Source organism: Emydura macquarii, unplaced genomic scaffold (assembly GCF_026122565.2).
Source record: "Emydura macquarii macquarii isolate MOO-44397 ecotype Brisbane River unplaced genomic scaffold, CSIRO-AGI_Emac_v2 contig_561, whole genome shotgun sequence".
Classification (NCBI taxonomy): Eukaryota; Metazoa; Chordata; order Testudines; family Chelidae; genus Emydura; species Emydura macquarii.
In genome coordinates, this window is record NW_027130698.1 from 14,934,240 (window position 1) to 14,948,632 (window position 14,393).

The 14,393-nt window shown below is 58.2% G+C and overlaps 1 protein-coding gene across 1 annotated transcript in view; it reads right to left on the reverse strand.

Moving 5' to 3' along the window:
* Window positions 1-14,393, reverse strand: part of GSE1 (Gse1 coiled-coil protein) — a 280,307-nt gene that overhangs the window by 33,176 nt on the left and 232,738 nt on the right. Inside the window, exon 4 of the mRNA XM_067540204.1 lies at window positions 2,112-2,311. Within this exon, the coding sequence (XP_067396305.1) occupies window positions 2,112-2,311 (200 nt within the window). The remainder of the gene's footprint in view (window positions 1-2,111; window positions 2,312-14,393) is intronic.

A 14,393-nucleotide genomic window follows, 5' to 3' on the forward strand; every position in this document is an offset into this window, starting at 1 on the left:
CTGCGTGGGCGTGAGATGAGACAGTCGGCCAGGCACGTGCGGTACCGGGCGCGAGACGCCAGACGGACCTGGCGGAGTGGACGGAGCCGAGAGCTCCAGTGGTGGTCCGCTGACCGAGGCGGAAGACGCCGCCGGTTGGTCCTGGCGATGCTTAGTCTTGCGTGCCGCTTTAGATTTCTTCGGCGGTGGTGTTGCCGGATCGGCGCGTGACTTCTCGTCTGGCCGGGGGGGGAGGGTAACGCTGCATTTGGAGGCGGTCCCATTTGGGGATCCCTTATGCCCATGGCTGTGCTGCTTCTGAGCACGATCTGCTGGTGCCGCCCTGGCGGGGGAAGCGCTCACCAACGTGCCACTCTCATCGCCTCCCCCAGGAGTGCTCACGCAGCCTGAGCTCTCGGGTCTCGTGGGTTCACGACAGGTGCCGACGCGGGTCTCGCCGAGGCAGGGAAGGCAGCGTCAGTCGGTGCTTGTTGCTCACTGAGGAGCGCGGGCACGAAACTCGGGTCTTAAAAGCGGCTCGTCGGGGCACAGTCCCCCACGGCGGGTAGGACGCCGAGACGCTAACTACGCCCCGATGGCTAACCAACCACCTACCACTGAAATAGCTCCACACAACAGAAACGGTCGTTAAACTCCGTGGTTCAAAGGAGGAAAAGCTGGTCCGATTCGGGCCGTGCAGTGTACAAGGGAACTGGGGGGGCCTTGACCCGCGCCGTCTCATGAGGCCTCGGACCGACAGATGCCACTTCAAACCGTTCCGGCTCCGGCGCATGTGCACCCACGCAGGGAATCCACGCTACAAGAATCGATGCCGTCCTGCAACACTAACAGCACTGACACGGCACTTTATCTACCATCCTCCGCCAGCCCCCTGTGGGGCAGGATTACCACCACGCTACAGCTGGGGAAACTGAGGCATGCAGCCCAGGGCCCAAGCCGCAGCAGCACAAAGCCCCACTGGAGCCGGCAGTGTCCCGCCCACGGGCCGGGGCCCTAAGGGATTTGCACAAGGTCACCCTCCCGCGAGCTGGCTCAGATGGAGAGGGCAATGGCTTCCTCTGTCCTTTACAATCCTAGCGCATTAAAGTCTATTGTGCACACGGCAATTACCTCCCGGCTCCAGGCTGGGATGCCGGCTGCGCCAGACAAGAAACCAGACCTGGTTAACCTATGTTTTAAAAAGGTCACTTCTTAAGAGGCAGCCAACTAGGGGGAAAAAAATCAAGCCAGCAGCCAGCTGGGGGAGGGCTGGAAGAGCCGCACCAGCAGCGCCCTGCCCCTCCCCAAGCGTTGGCAAAAGGTTCTGCTTTGTGGGATCTCAGCTGGGACTGGCACCTGTGCTCCGTGAAGCACCAAGAGTTTTGCTTTTCCCCTCCCTTCTCTTCTCGTCTTTGTGCTTTAATGAGTATTTCCAAGGGGTGTAATCCTGCCGGGAACCTGCTGTAAAACACAGGCGAGGAGAACCGCTAACAATGACTCGTAATTAGCAAGCGCTTCCAACCCTGATTGCAGCGTGGGCATGTGGGGGGATGGGCGGGAGAGGAGACAGGAAGGGAAGCGTGGGACAAACAAAGTCGGGCTGGGGTGCCGGGAGCCACAGGGCGAGGGCCGCTGGCATGTGTACATTTGCTGCAGGCTGCATGGAGATTAGAGACAAAGGCTGCCCCCGGCTCCCAGCACCTTTTATCACTCTTGGCATTGGAACCAAAACCATTTGGCTTGAGAGCAAAGTTCCCACCAGTCTCCTTCTGTGCACGGTATCAGCTACATGCATAAAGCAAACAGCGCTGGGCACACATGTGCCGTTGTCTGCTGAGCGTGAGACACACAGCACACACCCCTCCAGAGAGTCCACACATTCTTATGACGCTGGATAAAGAAAGGCCGGGCACGGTCGGATCTGTGGCCAATCTACTCTGGCATCTGCTTCAGGGGAAGGTGTAAGATCCCTGCCCTGGTGGGATAACCTGCCAGCAGGAGAATTTCCTCCTGACCCCAAAAGTTAAAGGCCAGTGTATGCCCTGAAGCAGAAGAGTTTCTATCCTGCATAAGGGTCAAGCGTGTGTACACACTCACGCACGCACGCACACACACACACACACACCCCTTACCTGTCTGCCTTCGCTTCTCCAGACCCCGTTCACTGTTTTCGTTGGGGCGATGGTCACCACCGGGGGTGTGCTAGGCACGCTGTGCCCCCCAGGGGGGACGATGATGGGGCCCATGGGTCCTCGCTTGGGCGTGCTGGCAGGGGAGCTGTGGTTGGTGGCCGGCGAGGAGACGGGGGAAGACTCGCTGCTTATCGAAGACCCTTTAAAGAAACCGAGAGGAAACCTTTAACCAGCCCTTCTTAGCAGCGATCAGCATGCATCACCCATTAAACCCCACTGCCCCCAACCACCAGGCTGTGGATTTGGAGGCGCTGGGCTTCTGGGTTGCTGGTCCTGAACTGGGCACCATTAGCCAGGTCAGAGACCATGAACGGGGCTAGCAGATCACGTCTTTCTGTGCAACGCCCCTTCAGAGCCACTGGTCTCTAAACAGAAGCACATCACCAAGGCCCACAGCCTAGGCAGTGCCGAGGGATCCCGGGAGCTGCTTAGCACCCACCAGAGCCATGGACTGTCGTAGGTATTGAGAGATCGGGCCTGTGGCATCAGAGCCACCCTCTATCCTCAATGCCAACAGGCCGTCCCAGCTAGCCCAGTACCACGGGCCATCCCTAGAGCACTTCCTGGTGGCCCAGAGAATATAATCTGCAAAGCTGGGAAGGGAGATGGGCACCGAGGGGATCTGTCTCTTACCCAAACGCTGGGGGAGCAGCCGGGTTGGTAGAACCCAGGCACCCCAGCGGCCATCGCGAGGCGCCCACCCACCGCAACGCCACGGTGTGGTTCAGACGCCCGGGGGCGGCAGTTCTGCACCAACTAGGCAGCGAATGGCCGTGCTGGGCTGAGCTGATCTGTGCCATCCGGAGGCGAGGGACAGTGGGAGATAGATGAAGGCAACCCCCCGGCTTTGTCTATATAGGGAAATTCCCTGGCATAACTATGATGTCCCATGCCAGTCTGGAAGTGGGACAAACTATAGTGGAACAAGAGCGCCCGAGTGGGGAGGTACAGCAGCAAGATGGGGATTAAAGAAGGGATCTGTGTGATTGATTTAGTGGGCATGTCTGAGGACCTCTTCACCTCCTTTCCCTGACCCCTCGCTAGAAGACCCAGCAGTGAGAGAACACAGAAGCCACGTTTGTTTTCAGATGGAAGCTTCTTTGCCTTGCTGACCGCGCAGCATTGCTCTGGGCTGCCTGAACGGCTGGTGTGCTGCACCCCAGAGGCGGTCGCATTCCAGTGGCACTCCGCTACTGACAAGGTGAAAAGTACGTTGCGGCAAAGCTCCTCGATGTCTGGTGTTATTAATAAGAGATCATTACTCCTGCCCGGCCGACCAGAGCCGGCTCCCTGCCCGTGGCTAGAGAGGCTCCGGTGGGAGCGGGACGACAGCATGCAGGAGATACGCTCCTGCTGAAAGGGTTCAGAGGCATCAAAAGCCATTAGTTGTTTATTTATAATTCAATACCCTTTATTCAGCACGCGGCACTGGCTGGGAGTGTGTGTGCTGGGAAGCCATTTGGTTCTCATTACGGCGCATCCTCTCAGCGTTAAAAGGCTTTGCTACACACTGTTTAAATGGCCTGGAATTGATCCTCTCCTGTCTGTCCCGTCGGGATCGCTCTGCAACACCCCCCTCCCGGGCCTTTTCCCTCTGTAATTGCTCCCACTCCTCGGGGCCGGCGCAGGAAAGCACAGCCTGGCCCCTGCAGCTCCACTGGGAGGAAGTTACTCTCCAAGGCCGTCTTTGTACAAATGGGGCAGCTGGCCAGTTTATTTTCAATGGTGCCAGATGCTGGCAGAGGGCTGGGCTTGTTGCATGAGGATCTTGCCCCTTGTCCTCTCCGCCAGGGCCTGGCACGTTTGGAAGCCAGGTCTGTTTCGGGGGGGAAGGAAGGGCTGGAGTTCCTGACATATTGCATCCAAATGACCCTGGTTTTTTCCACCCCGAAGGAATTTCAAGGCAGTCTGTCCAACCGTGTGGGCACTTGGAAAAATCGGTTGTCAACCAGATAGCTCTGCTCAGCCTTAAGATGGGGGGTCACTAGGGCTGCTCCATGGCGCGGCTGTGTCTCTGCAGCCTCACGGCACTGATCTCCCCAGGTAGCAGCCAGCGGCGCTGGCTCTAGTGTCAGGAACAGCCATCTGGGGTGGTGCCAGCAATAGCTCCCCAGGCAGCCTTTGCTCCCCACCGTGGTCTCATTTTCCAGAGCCCCTGCAAACGCCCTGCCCCCACACCCCACTCAAGACAGTTCTCTTGGACTGCCATCAGGGAGACTAAAATGTACCGCAAATTCTCCCCGGGGACCCCTGAGCCCTCTGGTGCCATGTCTAATACGACCCAGTGCAACGGGATCCCCCTCTGGCCGAGGCACTAGTGCTACCCTCACGAGCCGGTCACAAAGTGTCTCCTGTAGTTTGGGAGTCACAGACGCTCCTTTCAGCTACAAAGACCCATGGGTCGAATCTCAGCACAGATCCCGGAGCGGTCTCCCATTCCCTCCCAGCTAAACTACAGGAGTTACCAGCAGGCTGCAGTCACTTTACAATATGCTGTGGCAGTCATTTAAGATCTGGCTCTCCAAGTCAGCCCCGCAGTCTAGCAGTTCCTCGACCGACCCTCTCGCAGGGGACTAGGACTGTGGCTTTAGAGGAGGACAAAAAACGTCACACAATAAACCTAGCTAGCAGTGCCATGCTAGAAACACACTCCTTCCTGACCTCTGCAGTGATAATCCCACGCCCTGCAGCATGGAGATTAGAATTCCACACGCAGAACCACAAGCTTTATCGCTGCTCAGAAAATGTTCCAGTCCTTTTAAAACCCTGCTCTGCTATTTAAATCAACAACTCCCTGTGGCTGACAACATGCTGTATGTGAGTACGTGCTTCCTTTCCAGGGACATCAGGTCTCTCTCTGGGTTTTGTACTGCACCAAGCACACCACGAGCACTCAAGGAATAATGGGCCTGATCCTGGTGGGCGCTGAGGGCCTTCAACGCCCAGTGACACACCTCTCAGAATCAGTCCAAAGTTTTCAATGCACCTGGCCTCCCACTATGTTCAAGCACGCCTTTGTTCTCATCTAACAGGGGCTGCGTAATTCTTAGGGGCAGCTAAACAGGACGTTAAGCTGTAACGAGACAGGGAGGAGGCGGGAGATACAAGGGTGCTTAGCTCTCCAGTACGCCACCCGCCAGGCAGGCAAAGGCAGGGCAGCTACACACGCTTACTGCAAAGTCCTGATATTCCGGCTCTGATCCCACAGAATTGTTCCAGCCCTCACCTTGGCTGCCAGAGTGGCACGGACATTCAGCTCCGGCACTGGAGACGGGAAAGGGGGATCAGGGATGCCAAGCACACGCAAAAGGGTGCCACCTGCCTGGCGCCAGCACCCGCCCCGGAGGACGCCTGCCACTGCATGCAAGCTGGGGCCCGGTGACCTGAGCTGGTGACCGCTTTCTTTCAAGAGACATTAGCCAACTATTGCAGTCGAGGCTGCAGAAGTTCCTCTGAGTGAGCAGCGGCGCTTGTAGACGGATACATCGAGTCGCTCTCTGTAACCCTTGGCCAAAGCTCCGGCATTATTTGCATAATACATCTGTATTTTAAATTACACCCACCCCGGGGATGGCGGTGATATTTGCAAGGGAAAAATAAAACCTCTGAAATGGAATGAAAGCGCCGAGTGCAATGCATATCGAAGGCACCGAAATACAAATGGGATGCTAACTAGGGCACGCAGAGCTCATCATGTGCTTCACTGCAAATTGCTAGCATGTAAAAACGAGCAAGGCCGGGCCAAGCTCCGGGATGTGTGAATTTCGCGCTCCTGAAAGGTGCCCGCTTTATAGCCTGGCAGACAGAAGTCCTCCGCTGGCCCACGGAGCAGGGTACGTGGGCAGCCGCAGCATCCGCCCCCCGTCTCTCTGCCAACGTGCTTTAACATTTACCTGTGGGGACCGCTTCTAGAGGCCACTCTGCCCGTTCAGATCCTTGGCTCCTCTGCTCAGCTTGTCAACAAGGGGCCAAATTCTCTCCTGGCGGAAACGGGCAAAAGGCCAGCGAAGTCAATGGCGTTGCATCCATTTACACCACAGGGAATTTAGTCCAAGTTTGCTACTTAGCATCAACTCCACCAGCGAGCACAGTGAGACGTCTGCTTCCCCAGCGGGGATGGGACCCGGGCCGCCCTCAGCCCTCACGGGTCCCGACTGACCTGGGCTGGATGCAAAGCACTGACCGAGAGGGGGAAGACACTGCAGCTCAGTCCTGCTTCCCCCAGCCAGCCAGTCGCAACTGGCGTCCCCGTTGAGCGCGGGGCTCGTCAGCTGAGGCTGGCACAGGGCTGGGTGGAATCTCAGCCTTGTATGACACCAGGGCTTCTGGCTCGGAAACGGAGCCTGCAGACCTTGCAGCCCCTTGGCAGGACAAAGAAAACGCCCTGTCACGAGTTCAGTGGGAGTTCTGCACCTAAATACCTTCGAGGGCCTGGGCCTGACAGACGCCACGACGTCACTATCGCTGCCAATTTGATGTGGAAGGTACCCAGAGGTCACGGTGATGGGTGGCGGGAGAAAGGCCTAAGTGAAGATGATAAAAAGCAGTGCTTTGTTCCCCTAAGTCACTCGCTAACACTATTACTCCCCGGTTGCAGTGGCAATGCAGGACCCAGGGACTCTCTCAGAGACGAACCGTCTAGGTCCACTCCCCACCTCGGTGCGGAGAAGCAAGGGAAGTGGAAAAGCACCAGCTCACACGCGTGGCTATCGGAGCAGGCTCAGGGATGGGGGAAAGGAAGGGGCAAGTCGCGGAGGAATCCTTCCCACTGGCGGGGTGGAGAGGGACGTGGATAGATGCCGTGCCTTATTCATTATTCCTGAGATGCTTGGCGGGGAGAGTCACGGAGAGAAAGCCTGCCCAGGACAAAGGAAGGGGCCGATCCGGATTTGACACCCTCTGAGGTCTATCTTGTCAGCGCAAGGCCAACAACAATTAGCACCTAATCCCCTCTGAGCTGGGAAGCCATTACTCACCACGCAACAGCCTTAACAATCAATACCATCACAATGAGCCGGGCAATTAATGAAGCTAAAGTCTTACTTCAGAACCTTAATTCTCGCTGTGTGGCTTTAAACGGGAGGGTTTGTGATCGTTATAATTAACTGGGGCTATTCAGCCAGGAGTTAGTCAATGAAACTAATCTGGATTGGAGATGACAAGAGCCTCAGTGTGATGGTGTCACCTTTGTTGTCTGACCTCCTGCTTTCCGCTCAGTGATAGCAGATTAGCAGGCGAGGCTGACAGGCAAATGTAATTAACAGCTGAGACCCTGAAGAAGAAGAAAAAACAGAGATCTGAACCAGTGAAGCCCACAATCGGCTGAGGAGCTTTGGGGATTTCTTTGTGCCTCCCTTTCGGAATAAATTTACTCCTTGATTAGGCAGGGAAAGATGCAGATTTCAGCCCAGCCAAGAAAGGCATCGGGAACCCTGAATCTCGGACCCTGCGAAGGTCTGAGTTATGAATGACTCCCCTGGCAAAGCAACCTCACAGGCCAGCCACAGTGCCTCTCTTGTCTCTCCTCTCCCTTCCATAAAAGCCATCCACAGCTGGGATGCTTTTACATTAACAGCAAAACTAGCCAGTAGCCACCATCTGCCGGCAAGTAACGTGGTGCTCGGAAGATACGTTCATTTCCCAGCTTCTTACGCCTGCCCAGTGGTTACGCAAGGGCCTGGGAGTCAGGATATCTGAGTTCCTGCCCAGCTCTGCGGCCAATCCCCAGCGCCGCCTTGGGCAAGCCCCTTAACTTCCCCACGCTTCAGCTGAACTCTGCGTAAAACAGACCCTAAAGGTCTGTCTTGGAGGCAGGGTTAAGGCCGGCGATCGGCACCCAGGTCTGAGCCCTTGGGTGAGCCTCGCCTGGGTGCGAACAGCTGTCTGCAAAGCCCTATCTGAGCGACAGACGGGATCCTTGCTGGTGCTGCGCTCACCTGTGCGTGTTGCCAGGGCTGCTGAGGACGCAGCCGCCAGTTCCCAGCACGGCAGCGAGCTGAGCTGCTCTGTGAGTTGAGGGAGAACGCGTCTCTCTGGGCACATGGGGCAAAGGCATTGGAGGGTTATCAGCACTCAAGTGCGATTTTAGCTCGTGTCCTCTCTGAAAAGTGGGGGGGCTTACCAGCCTGAGTGAAAGCAGCCCCTGGGCTCTAGCCTGTATCCTCAGCCGGGCTGGCTAGCTGGGGCTGAAAGCACCCCAAACTCGGCCGAGAGGGTTGTGTGTGTGGACAGGAGGGTGCTAAGGGCTAACTCTGCAGTAAAGACAGACCCTAAGGGATGGCTTCGGGGGGGGGAGGGAATGGGCCTGATCCAAAGCCCACTGAGTCAGCTCCTAACGCATCATGTCTGACATGTGACAGGCTCAGCTCCCAGGGACGGCAAAAGGCTACGCTAAAGACCCCTGTGGTTTGCTCTGGCTGGGCCACTCCACCCTGCGCTGCTGTTTGCCGGCCTGGCCGTACACAAGGACCTTGGGGCTCTGGCTGCTCTTCTTGCATCCTGCGATCCTGGGATCCTGCAGGAGGAAGGGTGCAGGCTGAAGGCGAGGAGGGTCAGACTGCTCTGCCCTGAGGGGCCGGGGAGGGAAGCTATGGCGAGTCTGTGCTTGGAGAGGACGCTGAGCCAACGGGGCTGTGCGGGCAAGGCCTCCCTGGGAAGACGTTCCCCTACAGCACGCCTAGCCAGCCCAAGTTACTCCACGAGTAGGAGCACGCCTACGGCAGCGCCTGCCCTGGAGCACACACACCGCAGCCTCCCTGGGAAAAAATAACTGGCCTTTCCAAGTCCTTCCCCCAGGACTAAATTGCTGTGGCCATTGCACAGCACTCACAATGCTCCTGGAGCACGCGGCAGCGGATCCCAGGGAGGCGTGGGTGCTCAGCACCTGGCAGGAGCAGGCCCTAAGAGGTGGCAGAACCGGTGACGGGCAAGCAGGCCCCTGCAAGGACCCAGCAGCATTTAAGCAGGGCTCGGAGAGGCTGGAAATCAGACTGGCCTGGACGCCCTCTGGGTTCACAGCCAGGAGATGGAGATCACAACCGGTCCCGCCTTAAGCCAGCTCCATTCTGGGGAGCAGGCCAGAGACAAACCTCCAGGCTGCCTGCTCTTTACCCGGCCTCCCCAGGCTTGGGTCCCTGGACCGTTTTCCTCTCGGAGGACGGAGCAATCCGGCTGAGCCGGCATCGCAAGGGATGTGCCCGGCACTCGCTATCCTGGAGTACAGCTGCATTGTGTGGGGCTGGCTCTGTGGCTCAGATCTGATTATTGTCCGTGTGACAGTACAACCTCGAGGCTCCAGCCGAGACCAGGCCCCCAGGGCACTAGGTGCTGTACAAACTCATAGTAAGAGAGTCCCTGCCCATCCACTTTACAGTCCAAGCAGACAAGGAGTGCGAGGGCAGACAGAGGGGAGGGACTTGCCCAGGTCCCCCAGCAGAACCCAGAGCTCCGGAGTCGCTGGCCAAAGCCGTCCTACCCACCAGATCCCAGTGTAGCTCTCTGTCATGGCCAAATACCGATGTTAGGGCAGCTCAGAAGAGCCGATCCGCATCAAAAGGGGCCTGTCTGCTCTGACACGTCCCTTCAGTTCACACAAACCCAAGGAGTCTCCAGCACTGCCACACGACAGACCCTTCCTTCCTGGAGGTTAATATCCCTTTAACAGATCCACGCAACACCAACAAAGGGGGAAAACATCCCTTTGAACTCTGGGATGAATCTCCGAGCTCCCGGAACTCAATTAACAGCCATTTGATATCAATAACCATGTTAAGCAGCTCCCTGTTTCTGGATGCGGCTGGCTCCCGGAGTGGATGGCTCACTCACAAGCCTTTCCCACAGCTTCTGAGCCTGCCTGGCCTCTTCCTTTGAGATGAGAGAGAAAGAAATGGCAAGAGAAACCATGTCGCTGTAATCCCCACCGGGCACGGCGCCCCTGGTTATCTCTTGTTTTCTCCTCAAAGTCGTGTTTCAGATCGAGCGGAGCCATTGACTAGGGGAGAGAAAATCCTAGTCAAAAGGCGCAGGCAGGCTTTCCAGAGGAGTTTGTGGGGGGATTGCTAGACTTGGCATACAGAGCTCTTTGTACTGGGGCCGCAGGGGCGCTTCCGGGAAACTTTATGGGTGAATTCGGTGCTCATGAAAGTGAAGAACGATCCCTTTCCTCTCTCCGGCAAAGCCTCACAACACAGATAATCCCATATATTAAACATCTAGGAGATGATCCATCTCAAAAACCCGGGCAGGCGGGGAAATCTGAAGATGAGGAAGGATTCTACAATCAAATTATACAGTCGTTAAATCTAAACCCACAGAGAAAATGTGTGGCTTTTTATTAGGAACCGGATTTGCTGGAGCAGCTATTTGTATATAGCTGGAAAGGAAAATGACTGCATTGGTGAGGATAACCGGCGCTGGAGAGGAAAATTCAAGCATCAGGAAATCAATGTCAGAATCCACTAATGTCATTTTTGATGGGCTAAGCAGCGAGAGGTAGCTGAGACAGAAGAGGGAAATGGGACGGTGGAATCCACGGCCTTTTATAAATGGATTCTCCGGTTTGTGTGCGGGTGTGGGGCGCTCACCCACAAATTAGCTCCCATTATGCCAGGTCGGATCCACGTCTGATTAACGTTTTCCTCCAGGACGATGGGCCATTTCCACCTTACTTATTAATTAATCCTCTGCCACGGAGACCCTCCACGTTTCTGTGGCCGATCAGCCGCTTGATGAAATCCTGCCGCCCCACCCCGCGTCCCCTCTCGCCCGCCGTGCTGGCGGCAGCGTCCCTCGGGAGAGTTGGCTCTTGGCACCGGCCAGCCAGTGGAAAAATTTTACAGTGCATCGAACAGAGATGAATGGCCGGGCACAGAGATCCTCTCCCGCTCCCCAGCAGCCCACGGCTCCCTCCCTTCCCCCCCCGTCACAAGACACAGCCCCGAGGAGCCAGATTGAAGCTGGTCTGCATTTTTCACTTCCTTCCCCGTGAGAAATTCTGCTGGCAGCAGCAAACGATGCGCAATTACTGAACCTCCCCCCGCCCCCCGACAATAAAACAGATGGGCTGCCAAACGGGCGGCAGGGAAGGAGGGGGCCTGGCGATTGACACACAGCAATCCACGCACCGCTGAGTACTGGCATGTCGCTCTTTAAAGGTGCCTGGCCCAGGCAGATGAGCCCCAAACACGTCCCCCTTGCATTGCGGAGGGGCTGCCCCCTGGGGGCGTGTGAAAGAGATGGGATCTCCCAGCCCGTAGGCTCTGCAGTGCCCAGCTCGTCTCTGCGCAGCATGGGGCCAAGAGGCTTCTGGTGCGAACGGAAGGGCAGTGGCCACACGAACAGGACTGATGCTCCAACCCCACCACCTGGCTACGCTTATCCCAGATTAGCGGGCGGAGAAAGAAAGGCAGGACGGGGAATGGGGCTTCTCCGGCTCAGCAGCCCTGCCCTGCGCACTGGGGGCACCAGTGGCTAGCACCATTAGCAGGAGGAAGTGGTGAATGCACTTAATGCCGTCATGCCGGGGATAGTCACAGAACTCAGCTAGTCCCGACCACAGGGCCAGGAGAGAAGCCAGCAGGGACCACGCTCAGCAGAAAGGAGAGGGAGACGGCGGGGAGCAGATGGCGGGCATGGTGGCTGCGTGGGAAAGGCTGGGAGTCAGTTTCCAGGGGGCAGGGGTGGGCCGAGACGTCAAGCTGCAGCTCTGTTCCCGCTAGCCACGTCCATTAACGCTGCGGGGAGATTTCTACTAGCAGGGGGGCAACCTGCTTGGAAATTTGAAGATCCCGTGGCTCCCGTCCTGCTGGGAAGAGATGAGGAGAAAAGGGCAAAGAGGGAAATTTCACTGAGAAAAGAGGGCGAAAAATGGCCCGGTGGAAGGCGAGAGAAAATCGGATGGAGGAAAGAATACAGTCTGTGTACAGCGGACCCGCTAGGGCCCGCCTGCCACTGCGTGCGTCTGTCTGTCTGTCTGTCAGTCCGTCCGTCCTGCTGCTCCCGGCTGGGTAGGACGAGCCACGCTCTGTGTGCGCCTGATCGCTGTTCTGCGTGCCCCACACATGCTGCCCTTCACGGAGAGAATCACTAGCTTGTTCGCTTGTTGCCAAGTCTCCCTTTAAGGCACATGGGTTTGAACAAGGCCTTTAAAGAAGTTTTGTGAATGCACAGAAGAGTTGAAGCGCGTCCCAACCCTCCGGCTCCTCTGCACTCCCCCGCCCACGCCTGCCACGGCAGCTTCACGCCCGGATCAGGGGCTTCCAGTGGAAACACTGGTCAGATTTTTGACGCTTCCCAGAGCGGCGCCGCAGGGCGACAACGGTGTCTGCGGGTGCTGCTGCCGGGGGCAGGAGGGCGAGACCCACCGACGTGCACCTTGGCCGCGCTGCGCCTGGACCTTCTGACCACGCTACGCTGCGAAAGGCCTAGCCAGATGCAGGCCAGACTCAGACGCGCTGGGAGTATCCAAGAAACACTGCCCTGGGTGGCATCGGATCACGACCCCCACCCTGGGATCTGCAACACACGGGCCCACCAACGGGATTTCCTGCCCCCTCGTCTCTAGCGCTCCCCCCCAAGAGTGAATTCCAACCCCCAGCGTGGCTACGCCCACCCCGACACACCCTGTGGGATGACGTGCAGCCAGCCTCAACAGTCGCTCTCCTACAGGGGAACCCCGGGGAGCCCGTGAAAGGAACGAACTGGCTGGAATAACCAAGTGACTGCCGGGACGGCTCAGCTGTGCACAGCTCCCCGGAGCTCAGCCTTGGGGGATCACAGAACGGGGCACAGCTGAGCACCCCCAGGAGGCCCCTCTCAAGGCAGCACACGTCATGGCATGGGGCCCTCGCCTGTGTGAAACAAGCTGGGGGGCAGGTGTGAAAGGCAAGGAAGTCTGTGGCTCCAACCCTGGCATCGCGTTACGTGAGTGAGAATCCAGAGCGTGGCAGGTTTTGCTGCTCCGGGGGGGGGCTGGGAAGCGCTGCCACTCCGCACTACCCCCTTCCTCTCATTCCTACCTGCGCTGCCCCCCGCCGGCGCCCGCGCGCTGCCTTCGGCGGGGCTCCCGTTAAATAGCCCATGAAAGAGAAATCCATTCAGCTGTGCACTGCTCCGTGCCGGCACCCGGCAGTCGCCGGCTCTGCTATTAGCAGGGCAGCGCGGCTGGTGAGCGGACGCACGGAGCCGCCTTAGGAAAAATAAAACTTCACTGAAGCATGGCAGCCGAGGCGGGGGGGAGCCACGCTTCCTCCCGGGGTACGGCAAATGAGATGGCATTTGGATCACTCCATCTGAACTGGATTGTTAAACTGCCCCCTCCAGACACTGCGCTGAGGAAAGACATTAGCCCGGGAGCTGGCGGCTCAAAACACGAGGGAGTCTCTCCAAGGCAGGGGCGGGGGGCAGAGGCGGAGAGGAGCGCGACTGAGCTGCAGCCCCCGGTTAGGAAACGCAAGGCCAGGGGCCTGGTGCCCGGCCGGCTCTGCAGACTGGGAAGCAGGTGACTGGAGGGGACAGGCCGCTCCATGCCAGGGCTCAGCTGGCACCGCAAAGAACCGGAGCGGCCAGAGCCACCGGGGAGAATCAAAACAGTGGCTCCGGGGTATCAGAACAAGAGGAGGAAAAGCATGGCCGTGTAACCGGCCTGCAGTGACTGAGATGGGGTGTGCGCGCACCAGGCTCCCCCTGAGCCCTGCGACCGAGTCCACCAGTGGGTATGGGCGGCGAGATCTCCCCTGCCCCTGCCCGCACGCTCACTGCCATCCCCCGTGCCTGCCTGCCTGCCTCCTGCAGCACCCTGCCTCCTGCACCTCCCACCACACACATGCCTCCATCCTGCCCCCGCTGCTAACCCCTCGCTGGGCCGGCTCTCTCCTCAGCTCCCCGGAGCCACTGTCACCTCCTTCCCCAACTCGGCCTGGCTGCTCCAGCCGCTCCAGCCTCCCTGGGCAGCCAGCCCCATCAGAGCCTCTGGCAGGGCTGTGGTGCATTTCCCAGGCCATGGTCCCCCCGAGGGGTCGGCGATGGCACAGACCCCGAGCCAGCTGCAGCCCCCCACCCATGGAGAACATGCCTAGCGGGCACTGTGCTCCGTCCGCAGGCACGGGGCTGGGCACTGCAGAGAAGAGAGGGCAGCACAAGAAGGGAACGGTCTTCGGCCAAATCAGTGTCGTTTCCTGGCCTGGCGGGGCCGGTAAGCGCTCTCAGCTTGGCGCTACTTCGCTA